This window comes from Thalassophryne amazonica, chromosome 8 (assembly GCF_902500255.1).
Source record: "Thalassophryne amazonica chromosome 8, fThaAma1.1, whole genome shotgun sequence".
NCBI classification, from domain to species: domain Eukaryota; kingdom Metazoa; phylum Chordata; class Actinopteri; order Batrachoidiformes; family Batrachoididae; genus Thalassophryne; species Thalassophryne amazonica.
Window position 1 is genome coordinate 91,501,885 of NC_047110.1, and position 21,131 is coordinate 91,523,015.

The 21,131-nt window shown below is 40.6% G+C and overlaps 1 protein-coding gene across 4 annotated transcripts in view; it reads left to right on the forward strand.

Annotated features, from left to right (window-relative positions):
* Positions 1-5,186: 5,186 nt before the first annotated feature.
* The window catches only part of cnot1 (CCR4-NOT transcription complex, subunit 1), a 75,424-nt gene continuing 59,479 nt past the window's right edge, over positions 5,187-21,131 (forward strand). For 2 of the 4 annotated variants that reach the window (XM_034176976.1, XM_034176978.1), the window contains exons 1-5: positions 5,187-5,320; positions 14,210-14,504; positions 14,590-14,697; positions 17,770-17,868; positions 18,142-18,210. In XM_034176976.1, coding sequence (XP_034032867.1) covers positions 14,403-14,504; positions 14,590-14,697; positions 17,770-17,868; positions 18,142-18,210 — 378 coding nt within the window. In that variant the 5' untranslated portion in view covers positions 5,187-5,320; positions 14,210-14,402. The remainder of the gene's footprint in view (positions 5,321-14,209; positions 14,505-14,589; positions 14,698-17,769; positions 17,869-18,141; positions 18,211-21,131) is intronic. The other 2 variants (XM_034176977.1, XM_034176979.1) reach the window with 1 other exon arrangement.

The window sequence follows — 21,131 nt, forward strand, 5'->3', positions numbered from 1 at the left end:
CAAAACTACTTCATGGATTCTCACCAAATTTGCACCACACATACATATTAGGGCATGGAAGTCTCCACTGAATTTTGGAGGTGATCCGGATCCGGATCCGGATCTGAATTCTGGTTTAGGATTTCACTTTAAAGATTTTTTGCAGCCGGTCTGGTCTGTGTAAGCCTGATCCCGTCAGATGTCAGAAGCTAAGCAGTGCGGCATTTGGTTAGTACTTGGATGGGAGACCTCTTTGGAACACCAGCGGATGTGTGTGTTTCTGCAGGTAACACTGGAGTTGCGTCAGGAAGGGCATCGGGCACGAAACTTGTGCCAAATACCAATGTGGATCTGGCTCTATCCGCTGTGGCGACCCCAAACAAAAACGGGAGCATCCAAATGGACAACAACATTTCACTTTAAGGATTACGTCAAAACTACTTCACGGATTCTTACCAAGTTTGGCCTAGATATACATATTAGGACATGGAAGACTCCACTGCATTTTGGAGCTGATGTAGATATGGACACGGATTCTGACTCAGGATTTCACTTTACAGATTTTTAAGGATTATTTCAAAACTACTTCACAGATTCTGACCAAATTTGCACCACAGATACATATTAAGGCATGGAAGACTCCAGTGAATTTTGGAGGTGATCCGGATCCGGATTGGCGGACATCAGAAATCTCTGATTGCTCTTGTTATTAGATATCTTGGTACTTGGTATCACTGGAGGATGATTGAGTATCACTGGGATGACAGCTGCATCAAGCGGACTCTCCTGATCTTTTAAGACTTATTAATACATAACTGCTGAGAAAATAAGTGGCTCATAACTTTTAATGCCCAAACTAAAGTAAATCATTAAGAGAACTGCTGCACAGTCCCCAAAAATATGATTTAATAAACACCCAAAATGAGGGTAGTGTGTTAGCTGGTTTGGACTTGAAGATAGGGTGTGTCCAGGCTTCTTTTGTGACACACTGAGTCATCCGCTAGCCGCGCCTTTATGTATTAATGAGGTCATTGTGACATAGCTCAAATCAATGCCATAGATGCCAAGATATGGTCTTCATATGGTCTTCATAGCACTGTTGCCTCACAGCAAGAAGGTCATTGGATCGCTTCCCACCTGGGGGCTTTCTGTGTGGAGTTTGCATGTTCTCACCGTGTTTGTGTGGGTTCTCTCCGTGTGCTTCCTCCCACATTATGAGACATGCCGGTTAGGTGAAGTGGAAACTTTAAATTGTCTGTAGGTGTGCATGCTTGCGTGAATGCATTTCTCTGTCTATATGTGGCCCTGGCATCTTGTCTGGGGTATACCCCACCTCACACCCCGTCTGCTGGGATAGTCATGCAATTTTTGAGAACTGCCACTGACACAGATTCACCATCATACTGTTGGTATTTCTTAATGATTGATGGAAATGAAGTCCAAGACATCTTCAGTGACCTAGAAATGTTCAAGTGTCCATCCCTTGACTTGTCTTAAGATAACTAATTGTAAGTGTTGATTTAATCCTTATATTTAGAATAATTTGCCCCTGAAACCAACTTTTTTATGTTTTGCAAGCCTTAACAAGTGAAATGAAACTGACCAAAACATGAAAATTCTTTGGTTCATGCTGTCTACAATGAAATAAAAGTCCAATTAAATCTCAGGACCACTGCAACTTTGTTTTATTTGCATCCAAAGCTGGCTGCTGCCCATACTGTATAATTCCACAAAGTATGAAAAAAAACGCACACTGTTATATAAAGATATTCGCGCATAGCTGTTAATCACAGCATATTTTAGTTTAAAACAAATAATAAATAAGCTTCATTTCAAATAATCATCTTTAATTTGATGTCAGGTACATCTAAATGGGGTGAGTGTTGTAGAAATGACAATGGTTTCTTGTTTTCCCCTCAACTTTGAGGGATCAAACATAAACAGACATTTGGATGCTGAGGCGTACACAACCAGGCCTGTTTCTCTTCATTTCATTGACATGTCAGCAGATAAAATATCTGGAGCTGATTTCAGGTGTCCTGTGGATTTTAATTAAATGAGTCTTTAGGAAATGGAAAGACTCATGAGGAGTGACACGAAGACATCCATTACACTCTCAAAAGGAGGTGGAAAGCTTCAGTGGCTGTGATTGAAAATGATATAGATAGGATGTCTGACCTGAAACTACTACTGTCTGAGGTTATTTCTTTACAGAATCAGCCGAAAATTATGATGGATGATACATGCACTGCTTGTTTTATTGATCGTTTGCCAACCAGGCTTGATAAATCTCTTTGATTAACACATGTGGCCTTTATGCTGAATATTATTATTCATTAATTATTATTAATGCCTAGTGATGCTGTGACATGTTTGGCTTTTATATGCCTTTTTAAACTCAGTTGTATGTTTGCTTTTATTCCTATGAATTTTATGTCTTGATATTACTGTAAAGCACTTTGGTCACCTTGCGGCTGCTGTACATATATAAATAAATGTTGATTGATTGATTGATTATCACTCACTACTGGAAGTGGTTCCTGCTTGCTTTAATATTATGATGATAAAACCTCTTCTGATGAAATCTAGTTTGGATTCAGGTTTGCTACATTTTATAAATATCTTTACAATGTGCAATTCCCTCCTTAAAAAGAACATGTGAAATTTCAGATTCCGTTTTCCAGAAGGTATATAGGAGACTCAAGCCGAGATATAATCTGTTTTCTTGTATGAAAATTCTCTGTTCCACTCCACCTTGAAGTTGTGACTGGTGGTATAAGAGACAAAAGCTGCACTATGCAGATTTTATCCACTTACAACCAAAGAAAATTATAACTGTTTCAGAGTTGTGATGGATGTCTTGGTGGCTTCCCTCACAAATCTACTTCTTGCAAGGTCAGTCAGTTTTTGAGAACTGCTCAGATCCTTGTCATTTGATACTTTATTAGTTTATAAACATGAGAAAAGGGACTTATATTTTGGTGTGCATCACTGGTCCCTTGAGGTCAAGAGGTTCCAAACAGTCCAACACAAACTTTAAATAGCAATCCAGTGGAATCCAAAATTCTGTTTAGCAGGTTTGGTAATATCAACATCTCTCACCGTCTTAAAATGACAATGTAATCCATACCTGATGCCGTGCACTGACTGCTTCGTGTACAGACTGCTATCTGCTTTCCTCAGTCAGTCCAAGGAAAAATTGCTACGTACAAAAATGTGTTGAGCTCTTCATCCAACAGCGCTTCGACTTCAGTTCTAGACGTCCCAGCAAATACCGCAAATGCCTCCAGACAGTTTATGGTGGACTGGATATCTTCTTGTGTGTTAGAAGAATGAGCACCATCAATAAGTTCGTTCAAATTGTCATCTGTCACCAAAATAAACCCTGCCATGTTTGTTTTTAAGCAAAGCGCCATTTCCGTGTCAAAGGTCACAAGAGTCCTAGTGTGAGCATGTGGTTCATCAATGCTTGATTGCTGCATGCACACAAACACAATGCTTCGTGTTTTTATGTAAAGGGGCTCGCAGCGTGCAATGGTGTAAAACATATGGAACCAAAATTGCAAATGGGACAAATGATCAATATCAAGTAACATACGTACAAACCAACAATCAAATGACAAGGATCTATTTAGGTGTTACATAAAATGTTATATTAACAATAATTTGGAATGATCTCCCTATGGAAATAAAAGTCAGATTCTGTAAAGACATTCAAGTCTAGACTTTAAACGCATTTATTCTCCCTTTTGTATGGCTAGCATACTGACATAGCATGGAACTATGCTTCCTGGCCTTTTAGAATTCAGTTTATTAGAAATGGAACAGGTCTCTGCCTCAACTTTATCTAAATCCGGGGTCTGTTAGTGAAGCTTGGGGCTAGCGGTCGGCGATCACCTTACTATTTCCTCTGCTTTCCTGTTGATTTAATGTTGATGCCTTAGGTGTGGTTTATCTGGTCAACTGATTCGCTCTTCCTCTTTCTGCACTAGGTGCAGAGGGAAATACGCGAGAGTGGCATCTGTGGACAGCGGGATGCTGGACTGATGGCAGGATCCCATACCTGAAATTTTTGCAGGAGATGTTTTGTTTTTTCAACTTTATAAAACTTCATAAACTTTGTCAATACCTTGTAACTGTTCGAATGGTCTAAGCAGTGGGTCACCCCTTTGAGTCTGGTCTGCTTGAAGTTTCTTCCTTGATATCATCAAATGGAGTTTTTCCTTTCCACCGTGGCCTGTGTGATTGCTCTAGGGGCTGGTAAGGTTAGACCTTACTTGTGTGAAACGCCTTGAGGCAGCTTTGTTGGTGCTATATAAATGTAATAAATTGAAATTGAATTGAATCCTTAGCTTTTCCAATTAATGGCCTCTGAAAATGTAGCTAGTGCATAAAAATGTCTGTAATTCATAGTTTCTTCAGCTTGGACACCTCTGATTTTATGTGACTTGAGAAACTGGACACTTCACTAGAGATGGGCGGATCGATCTTAATATCGACAATATCGATACCAACGCTGGTAGTGATATTGAATGATCCTTGTGTAAAAAGATCGATACTCAAGCTTTTTTTCTGTCCCACACACACTGTCTGCTGCGCACGCAGATTCATCAAAGTCTACTCTCTGTCTGTAAGAGCAGCGCTGCGCTTTGTCACACAACACGGAGCAGCGCACCCTTGTATTGTGGTTTGTCAGCCCTTTACCTCAGGAGATTTTGTTTTAAGTTGTGTTGAGTGATATTTTTTAAACAAAAATGTTGATTGTGATAATAAAGTATTTTGTTGTCACGTACAATGTTTGCCAAAATTCTATCCTAGGTCTTTTAGATCTATGAAGCTTAAATATGAAAAAGTATCAGTATCGATATTGACGATACTGGGCCTGTATTTACTTGGTATCGGATCAATACCAAAATTCCTGGTATTGCCCACCTCTACACTTCACCCTCTGACAACTTGATACATCAACCATCATATCACCAGATACACTGACACGTCTCATGTTTACCTCTTTCCTCTTCCCATTTTCCCCTCAAGGTAAACGAATGGCATCGAAGCGATTTTTAATTTATTATTTTTAGTTCACTTTTAAACTTTTTTTTTTTCTCTGCACTGACTTTAGGAGCTGAACACACAGCACGCGAACAGGTGTTCATCAGCACCTTGCGTTGGGGTCGCGCGCTCGTCCTGCACAGTGAACGCGCAGCGGTGTTTCCAGACAGTCGCCATCTTATTTTGAAAATCAAACTGAACTGGAGGCACAACGACCTTTTCCATTTCTTCAAGTTTGCTGTTAGAAACGACAAGGGATGAACATCTGAATCACTTTGTTCAAAGCACGGTGAGGTTTTACAAAACCCCTGAGATATTATGATCGATGGATTACTCTATAATTCATAAACAGGGAGGCTGAGATAAAGAGGGGGTGGTGCTAGCCACTAGCGCGGGGGCCGTCTATTTGCTGAAAAGCAGCTGTCATCTTGGTCACGTCAAGAAAGTAACAATCCGCTCATCTTGTATCGTTTATTGTGCAAAGTAAGTAGTCGATTGCGAGTGTGAAGTTATGAAATGGTTGTTGACTATAGCGCTGACACACTTGGTGTTATGTTTAAGTGTTGTGAACAGCTGCAGATAGAACGTGAGCAGTCCCGTGGAGTAGTCTGTGCCTGTAAGCTAACTGGCACAGTCACGCAGAATTCATCTGCAGAACTTCAGGCCTTCAAGCTCACTGTGGCTGTCATAGTTTTAAATAAGCATCGATGCGGAGGTGTTAGTAGTCGGCGAACTAGACAGAGTGAGTTTAAACAAGAAGTACTCCGTTTTTACGACACGGACACGGCAGCTTGACTGGTCGTTTTGGTGTTAGCTTTATGCTAATGGAGAAGCTAATGCTAATATGGTAGCGTAAGCTCGTCGGTAGCCCACAGAGAGTTGGTAACATTTCGCTTGTGTTAACGCATGATCACATTACGTTCTGCATGGTAGAATTCTGAGTTTGAGATAGTTTTAATTTAAGTAACTTGCAAATTATGATAATTTAAGGAGTTAGCCGGGACTGAGTTATATGTTGGCTAACTTAAACTTCACACTTCTGAACAGTTCCCTAAAATATAAGTTATGCGGCACCTCTGAACAGTAATTTGGTTTACAAAGTTTGTTCAAATGGGGTTACTTTGTGGTTGTAATGATGAACAGTATGTAGTTAGGTCGTGAGTGATTTAAAAAAAAAAAAAAGAAGCCTCCTCGTGAGTCTTTACAATTTGCTGACCAGATGCAAAATGCCTTGTAATGCCATGTGCATATTTAAAAATAAATAATAATAAAAAACATAAATGCCAAGTTATTCAAAATACAGTTATTGGACTTTATTTGGATATTGTCTTTGACTATGTCATACACTTTAGGAATGAAGTTGAGACATAGGAATCTTGTACAGGTTTATATATTCAACAAAAGGGAGGCTGTAAATTTAGTGTGCAATAGGAATTAATTGGTCACCCAGTTGACTGTACTATCTTTAGTTGCCCAGTTATTCCCTGTGCTGGTAACAGTGTAGGGTTATAAGGCAGTAATGTAGACAAATGGGTGGGTGAGTTGATCGACAGCTTGCAGAAACAATACCTCAAAGACAACAAATGCTGTCATATTGTAGTTCACCAAATTAGCAGAACAGATAATTGACTCATTAGATGGTGGTTAATTATGCACTGGAACAGTTAAAAAACAAAACAACAAAAATCTTAGTTTTGCTCATGTAATATCATGTAGCTGTTTATGCCACCAGCTGGATACAGCACTAACTTTTGCACCAGATGATAACTTATGCAAGAACCTGTGAGGAGAAACATGAAGTCCAGGACAAATACACCATGTAATGGGAAAGTGAAACCAAAATTAAAGAATAGATAGATGATGTGGGTGAACTGGGAGCATGGTGGCCAGGTTTTCAGTGTGTTTGCTGCCTAAACAGAAGGTTCCTAGTAAAAGGCCAGTTGTGCGTATTTTCTGTGTAATGTGGAGTTGGGCCAGGAAGGGCATCCGGTGTAAAAGTTGAGACAAATCAACATACAGATCCATATCAAATCTACTGTGGTGACCCTGAGTGGGGAAAAGAGAGAAGCTAAAAAAAAATGCACTTGAACATGTGGCTGGAAATTATTCCCAAACTTTTTTATTGGTATGTATGCATATTCATGATGGTGAACACACATTTTTTAATAGGAAGTTTCAAAGTCTTTGCAACATCTGTGTTTTGGAACAATGTTCAGAAGCCTGTCAAAATGAAGACTTCACATGCTTTAATGAATGGGCATAATAGGAGACTGTAGTCTTTTTTGAGCCCTCCGTGATATCGCAGGATTTGGCCAATTACGGGGAGCTCCATTTAATATATATACAGCATAACTGCACATGGATAAATGGTGTACGGTTTTGTTTTCGGCTGCAATCACCGCAGCATTTGTGAAAAGTTTTTTTTTTTTTTTTTTTTTTTTTCCCGGTGGAGAAGAAAGGGTGGGGGACTTCGTGTAGCCTACACAGCTAAGCAGAGTAGCTCCGTTCTCTTGCCTGCAAAACCGCCTCGACATGTTTGTGCTTCAAATCATAAACAAACCGCAGCACATGTCCTCTTTTCCATAGCATCGTCACTTTTTCTTTGCATTTTTACTTTGTTTGTGTGTAATTTGCCCAAAACCCATTGAAAATGCCGTGGTACTCCGGAAGTAGAGAAATTCCGTCATATGCGTCACATTTTACCCCTTTAGCGCCCGCCCCCAAATGAGACTGCGCTGTCCTATTATGTCACTAATGGTTCATGACGTCAATTTTATTTGCTTCGTCCCTTTTGTTGTTGAAACATAATCAAGCACATGAATGGCTACAGTCAACTCAGAAATTTATGTCCTTGAGCACATATGTCGCTTAGTGTGTAGTCACACTGGGCCTCATGTATCAACGTGCGTACGGCGATATTTGAGCATATATGGGGTGTACGCCAAAATGGCTGCGCTACTTGGCATTTATCAATGTGGTCGTTGGCATACGCTGCGCTGAAAATATACACCAGGTTGAGAGGTGGCGTAAATTATACACCAAAATGAACCAGCGCTGGAATCCACATAAAAATGAAAATTATCAACATGATAAACAGTGCCATTATACAAATCAATGCATATGTTACATAAATAACACTTTCCTGATTATACTACATAATAATCAATACAAATCCCGCTTTTGCACGATCCGTGGCCACAGCGCTGACTGCAAAGAAAGCACCGCTCGCCTTTTTCTCCAGAGCCTGGAGCCAGAGCAGCGCTGAGCTTAACTTTATGTGGTGTGATCGTTTTAGACAATGAAAGTGATAATTACAACTGTAGTGTTGTTATTCCCTTCGCCCGTGCTGCTATCAGGTTTTGTTTTCTCCATTCGTTTGTTACAATAAAATAAATAAATACATTTAAAAAATAAAGAAATCTGAAAAGTTAGGCGTGTCTTATTAATTGAGTGAGCAAATATCCACATGTCAAGAATTATTGACATGTGAAAAGAGAATACAGTGGTCCCTCGCTATAACGTGGTTCACCTTTCGCGGCCTCGCCGTTTCGCGGAGTTTTTAGTCCAGTTTTGCATGCCTTTTTTTTTTTTTTTACAGTGTTCTGTGTTCTGCGTGTCTGTTTATAAGAATCTTCTCGCCCAGAAGAAAAAAGAGCACCAACAACTACTCATAACTGTGTTTGTCACTCGGAAACAGACACCTGCAGCGAGGTGTGAGTGGAAAAAGGCGCGGCGTCAGGACGCAGAGGCACGATCAGAGGAACTGTGAAATACTGGTCAGTCACTATTAATAATTTCTTATGTGTCCAACCTTGTACGTTGATTGTTAAAATTAAATTGGTTAGTTCTAAAAGCCATCATAATTATTTATAGGAAAACGTTCTATTTTTATTTCTCAAACAAATGTTTGGGCCTGAAAACAGTTTGGTCTTATTTTTCTACTAAGGTTTGAACTTTGAGAGTGTTTACACACGAGAGAAAAGTGAGAAAATGTTCATGCCTGATTGAGAAAGTGTATAAAGTGGTTTTACAGCTTTAAAACGTCTATAATAACTGTAAAAACTTCGCGTATTACGGGCTATTTTTAGAACGTAACTCCCGCGATAAACGAGGGACCACTGTAACACTTTTTTGATTATACTACAAAATAATTGATACGATGGCCGCTTTTGACGCTCTATTGGCACGCGTCGTGATTGGTGGAGTTCTTTTTCTTTGCCGTCTACCTGGCTTCCATGTTGTAAAATGAGGGTGTGTCTGAAGCGGAGTCTGAATATTTATGGGCGTTTATTATAATTACGATTGTTTTCACCTGCCGCATTTATCAAGGTCACGTCAGGTGTACGCTGGAAATGGTCAGGTGCGTACTGCTTGATACATGTCACGGCAACTTTGGTGTACTTCAAATTTACACCGTAAATTTACGCCACAAGTGCGCAACGTTGATACATGAGGCCCACTGTGAGGGCTTGAGTAAACGGATTAGTTAACAGATTGAAATAATTTGTCTGGTGGAAAAAAATTGTCTAATCCATCGGTCTCTGGTGGAATTGGCCCTTTGATGGAATGAGTGGACAGCCACGGAAGGCAGGTCTGCAGTGCTTCCGGACACAAATGCAAGTTTAACAGATAACCCATGAATAAAACTAATGTGGACTGGATGTCCACTGGTAAGCTACAAACAAGTACAGGACAAATGGTAAAAACAAATGTGCAAGGGGAAGCTCTCCATCTTATGTCTGCTCAAAGTTATGAACATGTACAATGTTTTCTGATGGACTTGCTGGTCAACAGCCGACAAGGGTTGAATTTAAGGAATAAAAATGGATTTGTACAGGACAAAAATGGACACAACCAGATATCAAAATTTTCTGTCCGTTATTCATACGTTTCCTCAATCCATCACAGTGTGATTTAGGGCCCTGTCTCACCTTAAGGATTTTAGCCAGCATATGCTGACTGTAGTAAAAATGCTGGCATACGCGGGTGCGTGTCTAATAAATTCTGCAGCTGTCACATCTTGATGATTTAACCAGTGTATGCTAACAGCCCCGTTTCCCCCGAATAGTTCGGGTTGGAATAGTCAAGTTGGGCTTGGTTTTTGTTTCCACCTCCGGTAGAACCCTTTTGTTTGGCAGGTGGAACACTTAAATATTGACAAGCACTTCATTGAGTGAGCGTATGCTGTTGTGATTTTATTTTTGTCTTGGTGAATCATGGGATTTATTTTCATTGTTTGGAGACTGTTGAAGAATCGACTGATGCCTGTGGTATACGCTGAACGTGAGTGAATGAGGCGCTGTGATTCTTTCAACTTTTAAAATAAATTGTCTTGTTGTGGTGCAAAGAGCTGGCGTCCTCTGGTTCAGGATGAGGAATGCACAAACCACAGAGGGACTTCTTTAAAAATGCTACGTTTCGTCAGCCAAGACAAGGAATTAAAGTATTTTCAGATGTTGTTTCCCAAAATCAGGACTCTTTATATGGATAGGTTTTCATCAGGCTGTGATGATGGGAATTGGACTGAAACAGACAGGTAAGATTGACTTTATATTTACTCCATGTGTGACTAGTTTTAATATTTGAAACAGTCTGTTTGCATGAGTAAAAGCCAATCAATGGACAGAGTCAATGGAAGTATTTCAGTTTATGAGTAACTAACAAGAAAGGTGTCAACAATCGCATAACTTACCTACAAGTTATGTCTCACATATGAGGAATGTATGAGACATACGCTGGCATACATCGAAAATATTGTGCATGCCCAAAATTTTTGAGGTACTTGCCGTATTATGATGTATCTTGGTGTGCTTCAGCATGCTCTTATACAAAACTTACCTATAAGTAATTAGATGTATGCCAGCATTTTTAATGCGGTTGCATATGCTGGCTAAATTGTCAAGGTGTGACAGGGGTATTAGATTTTATACATATACACAGCTGTTTGTAATCTGTTTAAAAAAAATTTGGGGCTACTGCTACTCAGTTTTATACAGTTTGACTGGATTCCTTTTTAAAAGGCATTTCAAGTGCTATATCTATAGCCATACTAGGATTGTGAAAAAAAATTGATACAGATCAGTTTTGCAATATTTTTACTGTATAATTTTTTTCTCCATGATACTGTCAGTTTTCCCACCCTCCATGGTAGGCACAGTTGATTAGTGGTTAGCACTGGTACCTCACAGCAAGAAGGTCGTGGGGTTGATTCCTGGCCTTTCTGTGTGGAGTTCTCATGTTTTTATATATATATATATATATATATATATATATATATATATATATATATATATATATATATATATATATATATATATATATATATATATATATATATATATATATATATATATATATATATATATATATATATATATGAGGTCTGTCAATAAAGTAACAGTCCTTTTTATTTTTTTCAAAAACTATATGGATTTCATTCATATGTTTTACGTCAGACATGCTTGAACCCTCGTGCGCATGCGTGAGTTTTTCCACGCCTGTCGGTGACATCATTCGCCTGTGAGCACGCCTTGTGGAAGGAGTGGTCCCGCCCCCTCGTCGGATTTTCATTGTCTGGAAATGGCGGAATGAAAAGGACTTTTTTTCCATCAGAATTTTTTCAGAAGCTGTTAGAGACAGGCACCTGGAAACCATTCGAAAAATTTATCTGGCTTTCGGTGAAAATTTTATGGGCTTCACAGAGAATAAGGTCTGTTAGTACAGCTTTAAGGACGCTCGGCGCACCGCGCTCCGAGCTGCGACGACGCGGCACAAGCCACCGGACCATTTCTAAACGGATGGCTCTGTGGATACGAGACCGTCGTGTGCTCTTTCTCTGGTTATCACAAGAGCTGGACATCAGCCATTTTCCGGCAGATTTCACTTTTAACAAGAGATTTTGTCATGGAAAGCTGCGCGGAGGCTTCGCGCGTAAAGACCGATTCGCTTTGGAAGCGAGACAAAGGAATACCTCCGTTTCGGCGTGTCAGAGGACAAGTTTGGACATGTCTATCTCGGCTTTCAATGCTTACCAGTGCAGTAAGTATCAGTGAAATTGTGGAGAGCTGGACATGTCCAAACTTGTCCTCTGACACGCCGAAACGGAGGTATTCCTTTGTCTCGCTTCCAAAGCGAATCGGTCATGACGCGCAAAGCTTCCACGTGGCTTTCCATGACAAAATCTCTTGTTAAAAGTGAAATCTGCCGGAAAATGCCAGATGTCCAGGTCTTGTGATAACCAGAGAAAGAGCACACGACGGTCTCGTATCCACAGAGCCATCAGCTCAGAAATGGTCCGGTGGCTTGTGCCGCGTCGTCGCAGCTCGGAGCGTGGCGCGCCGAGCGTCCTTAAAGGGGTCCTTAAAGCTGTAGTAACAGACCTTATTCTCTGTGAAGCCCGTACAATTTTCACCGAAAGCCAGATAAATTTTTCGAATGGTTTCCAGGTGCCAGTCTCTAACAGTTTATGAAAAAATTCTGATGGAAAAAAAGTCCTTTTCATTCCGCCATTTCCAGACAATGAAAATCCGTCGAGGGGGCGGGACCACTCCTTCCACAAGGCGTGCTCACAGGCGAATGACGTCACTGACAGGCGTGGAAAAACTCACGCATGCGCACGAGGGTTCAAGCATGTCTGACGTAAAAACATATGAATGAAATCCATATAGTTTTTGAAAAAAATAAAATATAGTGTCCTGGTAGTCAGGGGGATATTAAAGTGATCATAATACTTATCATAGAGATGATCATAGAGGTATGATGCATAATACATCATACCTCTATGATCACTGCGACCTCTGCTCCTGTAGATGTTGCTGTAGGGCTTGGCCTTTAGCTGCGCAGTACCTGCCTCTCAGAATTTATCAACACCCCAGTTTCCAGTCTGGTTAAATGCAACAAATGTGGAAATGGCAAAACTTGGAAGCCGAGTCTGCCGCACCAGAGCAGAAGTGCTCACAGCCTCAACTTAACTTTATTTATAAAGCGCTTTAGAACAGCCACAACTGAAACAAAGTGCTGTACATGGGGGTCATAAAAACAACAAAACAACCCAACAACAATAAAAACAGCAGAGAACAAATAAAAACAACTAAAACAGAGCAAAATCTCATGCTAGGTTAAAAGGCAGTGAATAAAAGTGGGTTGTGAGGTTAGTTTTACAAACAGACAGGAGGCCTGCCGAATGTACACGGGTAAATCATTTCAGATTTTAGGAGCAGCAACAGAGAATGCTCGGTCCCCTCTGGGCATTTGCTTGGAACTTTAGTTGGCTAATGCAAAACTTTTGCCGACTAAGCGCTTTGTGTAGCGACTAACGTGAAAAGATTAGTGGACTAAGGGAGTTTAGTCGACTAAACAAGATTAGACCACTTTATGAAACCGGGCCCAGGTGTCTCAGCAGGTAATTTCATTGATGATCAGGTGTTCATGTTCAGGGGAGAAGCTCATCAGCAAACTCACCTGCTGAGGTGATTGGTTGTAAGAAAACCTGCCCTGTCTTGGCCCTTGTTGCTCACCCCTGGTCTGGTGAGAAGGTGATAAGAATAATTCATCTCAAAACCCTTTCTGGGTAAATACATTTATCCTACCCACTGAGCAGAATTCATTCAGGTCAGCGGTCCTGATCAGCTCACCCTCGGAAACAGTCTGGAATAACTTGGAGCTGTGGGGTATGCACACGCTTTGAGCACAAAGATGCGTTCACTGGGCTCATGGCTGCACGGGGAACAGATGACGGAGACTTTCCTTAACGTTAACTGAGATTTTTGTGTGTGGGGTTGAATCTGAAATTCTGAGACTGTTTGATGTGTGTGTGTGTGCGCGCACCACAGCCAGACTCTGTCTCTCCATGATGCTTTTTTTTTAAATCTGTGGTTCACACTATGGATTGAGGAACTTACTCGATTTGGCAATGTTGTAGGAGATGTGTGTTGTCCATTCACATTTTATGCTTGTCCCAGACAATCTGACAACTAATGTCAAGGGCTGCTTAATGTTGCTCATTGGGAAGGAAGAAGTACAGGTAAAGAACTTACAACTTACAAATGGAAATCATGCAGGGCTTTGAGGTCCGAGGACTGGGAATGGGAACCACTGATGTATATGATTGACATGAATCTGATCTGTTTCCTTTGGGGGAAAAAAAATATCATTTTCACCATTTCTATTGTCGTTGCAGATGCTGAACCTGATTTTAAACTGAAGGACTGTAACCAGGACCAGGAACCGACAGAAACAAGCTTATTTGGAAGCAAATATTTTTCACACCTTTTGGGGGGGGGGAGCAGAAGTAACCTATCACTGAAGTGACTAAAGGGGAATAATGGTGATTTTGCGCCGTGCTCGGCCGCCTGCTTCCGCCCCAACCAGCAATGAATCTTGACTCGCTTTCGCTGGCTTTGTCTCAAATCAGCTATCTGGTGGACAATTTAACAAAGAAAAATTACCGAGCTAGCCAGCAGGAAATACAGCATGTAAGTGGCAGCAGTGACAACAAGTGCATTGTTTACATTAGTTAAACTCATCAGTGAGTCATGTATGAATATGATGTTTTCACAGATTGTGAATCGTCACGGCCCTGAGGCAGACAGGCATTTACTACGCTGTCTCTTCTCCCATGTGGATTTCAGTGGCGATGGTAAAAGCAGTGGCAAGGACTTTCACCAGGTAACATTTGACAAGAAATATTTATTTTCCTAAAACATGTTCTCCATGGTTTGGCTTCCAATAAAGCTGCTTTTACATTTGGCAAAGTTTGGACTGAGCTGTAAATCTGCCGCCTCCTGTGGTTTTCCTCGAGCAACTCTCACCTGGCTGCATTTGGCACAAAATCTATTGACAAGCTTGTTATTGTACATAAAGTACCAGGGAGATGAAGGCTTTCTTTCCTACCAGTAATGCCAGCTCACCAGTGAAGTCAGCTGGGGGTTGAAAATCAACAGTAATAGTTTCTGTACCTCTCTATTCATGTAAATGTAGTTTCGCTGCTGTGTAAGCAGTTAAATGTTGCACAGAGATGAAAATGTCAAACTTTCTTGTTTACAAAAAAGTTTGAACTGTGGAAAACATCTGCACGTTCTTCTCTACTTTGATGTGCACTGTTAATATTTCTGCTCCGTCTCTGTTGATGAATAGGGCACTGCAGTCTCGTTTGAATCCTGCGTGATATCACGGGATTTGATCACTTATGGCAGGGGTGCCCAACCTTTTTTGAACCGAGATCTACTTTTAAAGTCGACAGTGTATCGAGATCTACCGAGCCATATGGAACGCCACAGCGTAGCCACAACATATTGTGCACCAATATAATAACATGATTTTCTGGTAGGTTTTAACAATAATAATCCATCATTTAAGTAAATGTGCATAGTGGAAAAGAATAAGCACAAGTAGGCCTAGGACTGGCCTCAAGTTGGAAAAGTTGTTCCCTACCTTAGTGGGACTTCTGGCCCTGAGAGGAGGAAGCTGGTCTCTCATAGTCCGGAGTGCAGCTGTAGTCAGGCACTCAGGCACTCTCTGTCTGCATTAGATTCCAGATTTAGACATTCATGTCTGGTGTTGCTCTGGATTGGAGCTCTGTCATTTTTCAGTGTGAGGATCCAGGTTGAAGAGTGATGCCACTTTGGATGATATACAGTCCACATCTATATTTTCCCCAAATGGAAAACATAGAAAACTGACAACAGGCTCTTTGGATTCAAAGTCAGTGAAGCGCCTGTCAAATTCCGACAAGATGATCTGCACATGATCATCATAACGTGGACTCTTAGGATCCATGTTCTTTGTTCTGGTGCTTTAGTTCTGTATCCATGTGTGGAAAGTTCTGCAGGTCACACTGTTGCAACCTGCTTGATAGCACATGTAATATGCTTTTAAACTTGCTTTCAAATCCAAAAGCTGTGCATGTTCAGCATGGTTTGAACATTTCAGAAATTCTTTAATTTCAGGCAGAAGACCTTTCCAGAAAGGGCTGGACTGAAAGGCACAGGACGCGCAGGAGCCAAAAAGATTACAGGACTGTGCAGGAGACCTGAAAAAAAAACCTCACTTGTGTGCCGTGGTGGCCGCTGTATCAATTGTATTATGTTACTAAGCCAGATATATAGATTTATAACACAAAACTGTCAAAAGGGGTAATAGACATAAGTGTAAAGATGATTGAATATATCATTGGAGCAGTAAATTGATCACTCCATGTGAACGTCACGCAGAACGCTGCTGCGTTCAGGTGCTGTCGGAAATTACAGGACTGTTGCCACGAGCAACAGCTGAGTTTGAAACAACTCTGTTCGGTTGTTGCTCGTGGCAGGTGTGTGTTTTTTTTTTTTTTTTTTTTTTTTTTTGATTAAAAAAAAAAAATTTTATATCCACACAAAAGATGAATTCTGGCCTATATAATATGCCTGAGCCCAGTGAAGCAGACCCCCCACCCACATAAAAAATAATCCAAGCTATAATTTCTGACGGTACATGAACGCAGCAGCGATCTGCGCGGTGTTCACTTGGACTGATCAATTTCCTGCTCTGATGGTATATTCAAGCATCTTTACACTTATATTTATTACCCCTTTTGACAGCTTTGTGTTATAAATCAATATATATGGCTTAGTAACGTGATACAGCAGCCACCATACCTCTGCTGAGCCACCTAACATCTGTGTGCAGCAGATGTGTGTCTCCGAGTGCGAACAGAATAAATGCGTCCTCAGATTCTTGGCCTGAACAGAACGCGGCAGTCTTGTTCGCCACATTCATCACTCAACGTATTTATGGCTCATGAATAATTGTGCTGCTCGCCGACTTTTCAATTCCTTGGCTTTTCAAGAGAGCAGAGGCGATTTAGCCGGGTTAGCATGAGAAGTTAGCATCGTATTTCTTGTGAATCGTCTGAAATGCTGCTCCAAATTCCCTTTCTTCTTTCTGCAAATAAATGAAAAAATAATCCAGGATGAATATTATAATTTTTCATTTCTTATCCACCATAGAAGACGAGCTCTTCTTCTCTGGCGTTTAACGGCAGCCAGCATCCTTGTTGGTGCATTCCTGCTGCATCAGTTTGTTATAGCAACACTAAATCCTTTCGAGTCTTGGGACAGATTTATTTATTTATTTATTTATTTTTTTCCATGCGATCGACCGGTTAGACGCCAGACTTATGGGGACAGCCGGTCCCGTTGTGCAATATATACACAGCATAGCTTCACATGGAAAAATGGTATACTATTTTGTTTTTGGCTGCAATCACCTAAGCAGTCACAAAAAAGTCTTTTTTTTTTTCCTTCTCTTTCTTTTTCTTCTCCTCGGTTGCCAGTGGAGAAGGGAAGACAAGGCAAATGGGAGACGTCGTGTTAGCCTACATGGCTAACCAGAGTAGCTGCAGTCTCTTGCCTGCAAAACCGCCTTGACACGTTTGTGCTCCGGGTCATAAACTGTAACACATGTCCACTTTCCCAACACATTGTCACTTTCTTTGCATTTTCACTTTGTGTGTAATTTGCCTAAAAACTCAGAGAAAATGCCGTGTTTGTTCCCCTGGAAGTAGAGAAATTACGTCATATGCATCATATTTTACCCCTTTAGCACCTGTCCTCAAACGAGACTGTGGTGCCCAATAGGTGTGCAACTTAAAACTGCTTACTTAAGTATATTCCTATCCTAACTTGAAATCCTCTTCGTCTCTCTGTGGTTGTTCTTCTCTTTACTGTCTTCTTGTCTCCCATTTTACTCAACTTGTCCAAGACACAGTTTCTGATCCAGGAGTGTGTGTCGCTGATATCAAAGCCAAACTTTATCTCTACTCTGTGTTATGCCATTGACAATCCCCTGCATTACCAGAAGGTAAGAGCTAGTTGCCTGAATTTGTTTTATTTTGTCAGTGAAGGCACTTTTTCCCTTATTTATTTTTTGTTACCACAGTCAGAAAATGTAAGTCTCCAGATTTTTTTTGTCATCAGTTTGTGTATATGTATATTTTGTACATGTAAGTTTGCTTAATAAAAATCAGTCAATCAAAATATTGAAGATGTGATTCATTTTAGAAGACCTTCAGGCAGCCATTTATGTACAGATAAAAATTGAAAATTGATATGCTTGGGTTATATTGTCTTTCAGAGTTTGAAGCCATCAGCCCATTTATTTACTCAACTGAGTAAAGTTCTTAAACTCAGCAAGGTCCAAGAGGTAAGTCACAGCTGGATACCTTTATTGCATTCAGTGCTGATGAAGAAAATGGGCCATTCTGATCTTCAAGTACGTAATTCAGACAGTCACCTCGAATGAATGCGCCAAAAACAAATTTTTGTATGATCAGAATACTATTGAACAGCATACAGTGGAAAAAAGGGGAAAAGAAATACAGACAAAACATGGGACCCAGGCATAGTTAGTGGTATTCATTTGAAAAATTTAAATTAGTTGTTCTAGCAAAATATGAATCAAAGATTCACTTCTGCTTAATTGTCAGTGCATTTTAAATGATTAAAAAATGGCAACTGTCCAGCACATAGAAAGTAAAAGTACATTCAAAATTCTTTATGAAGATACTAGCATTTTGAAGCTGTACTTTTAGGAGGTGGATCTCAAACCTTTTGTCAAACCTAGCAGGGTGATTCTTAGACTACGGGCACTTATGTCCTTTGATCATATTGTATGAAAAACAGAAAAAAGGGGAAATTTCACACTTTTATAGTTATCTTTACAATGAAAGTGTTTTAAGAAATTTGTTCTAGTAGTCTATGATGACTTTTTCACCTTTTTTCAGCATCATTATATGCAAATATTGCCGTTTTGTGCTTGTCCCACACCCAGACTTTTGATCTTCATTGATAAAAATTAATGGTAAAAAAACATTTTTTCTAATGTTTTAAAATATCTCTGAATAAAATATCAATAAAATAATCAAAACATAATTGGGGTATTCAGTGTCATACAACTGTTGTGATTTTTTAAACAAAATGTAGTTGTCCCACACTATTGCCGTAATTTCCACCACAACACTGTAATGTCCCTTTAAACAGTTTGTATGAAAGATTATTTGGGTAGTTTCTATGGAGATAAACAGTGACATCAGAGCACATGTATATAGCGCCAAATCACAACAAACAGTTGCCGCAAGGCGCTTTATATTGTAAGGCAATGGTGTGGTGGAAATTACATTTACAAGGCCAATAGTGCCCGTAGTTAAAGAATCACCCAGCAGTTGTTTGAAATGACTTTTGAATGTCGCTGTAATTACTAGTGAGAAAGAAAAGTAAAATTTACCGTATTCTGGCATTTGAGCACCCTGGGCATTCTGTGCAAAATTCTCCTTGAAGTGGGGATGGGTATTTGCATAAACTTGGCCAGATATCATGGTTGCCGCACCACCTTTTTCAATAAAATGTCTGATTTCCTCACAAATAAAGAATCAATCACCTGTCTATTTTTTTCCTATCCTTTGGTCATTTAGTTAATGTGTTCCTTGTCAGTTGATGTCTGGCGCAGCAAAAATAAAAATAAAAAATGATGACGTATCTGCTTTCAGTATTAACCACACAGACAGTAATTTAGACATTTTGTAGAGCGTTTATATTAAAGCAGAAAACTCTCACAGAAGCTCCAAAAAGTTTGTACTTTTTAAATCCAGGCGACTCTGCAGTTAAATAATCAGTTTTTGTCTGTCTGTACAAAGCTAGCCACATTGTCACAGAACACTACCTGTTTCTTGCACAAGAGGCTTTCACAATAAGACCACAGGACAAACTGATGATGAGAAAAACATTATAAAACTCAGTTTTTTGCTTTTCACTGAAAAGTGATGCGTATGGTCAGTTTTTAATGTTAACCACACAGACAATTTACTTCACTGTAACATTTTCCACAGTGGTCATATTAGAACAGAAACCACTGGCACTCATGAAAGCTTAAAAAAAATCCTCCTACCTGTTTAAATCCAGGCAACTGCAGTTAAATAGTCTTTGTTGCTGTCCGTGATTCTTGCTCATGAAGATTAAAAAAAAAAAAAAAAAAATCCATAATTTTCCTGGCAGCATCTCACTGAAAATAGTAGAACTGATTGAGAGATGCAGGGCCTGAGGTTGGTGCTGCGGTCTGCATTTGAGGGTGGCCCTGTCGCAAGAACAGGCCCGTTGACAGCATGAGGAATGCCGGATGACCCCTGCCTGTGATTTTAACGCCTGTGTGGATTTATCATAGTCTTCATATTATGTTTGATTTTCAGCTTCTTCAGCTTTGTAAAACTTTGCAAAACCTTGTAATTGTTAGAATGGCCTAAGCAGTGGGCCAACCCTTTGAGTCTGGTCCGCTTGAGGTTTCTTCCTCAGTATCATCATTCTTTACCACTGTCGCCTGTGTGCTTGCTCTAGGGGTTGGTAAGGTTAGACCTTACTTGTGTGAAGTGTCTTGAGGCAGCTTTGTTGTGATTTGGTGCTATATAAAATGAAATGAATATCCAGTCTGTTGAAGCGTCCATCCCCTCTCCAGGAGTTGGGTACCCTGACTCTGACTGGGGATGTTGTCGGGCGGTGGAAGGAGTTCTTTGAGGATCTCCTCAATCCCGTCGTCACGTCTTCCGAAGAGGAAGCGGAGACTGGGGACACAGAGGCAGACTCATCCATTACCCAGGCCGAAGTCACCGAGGTGGTTAGAAATCTCCTCGGTGGCAAGGCTCCTGGGGTGGATGAAATCCGTCCTGAGTACCTTAAGTCTCTGGATGTTGTGCGGCTGTCTTGGCTGACACGCCTCTGCAACATCGCGTGGTGATTGGGGACAGTGCCTCTGGATTGGCAGACCGGGGTGGTAGTCCCTCTGTTTAAGAAGGGGGACCGGAGGGTGTGTTCCAACTATAGGGGGATCACACTCCTCAGCCTCCCTGGTAAGGTCTGTTCCAGAGTACTGGAGAGGAGAATTCGTCCGATGGTCGAACCTTGGATTCAGGAGGAGCAGTGTGGTTTTCGTCCTGGTCGCGGCACACTGGACCAGCTCTACACGCTCTATCGGGTGCTTGAGGGTTCATGGGAGTTCGCCCAACCAATCCACATGTGTTTTGTGGATCTGGAGAAGGCGTTCGACCGTGTCCCTCAGGGCGCCCTGTGGGGAGTGCT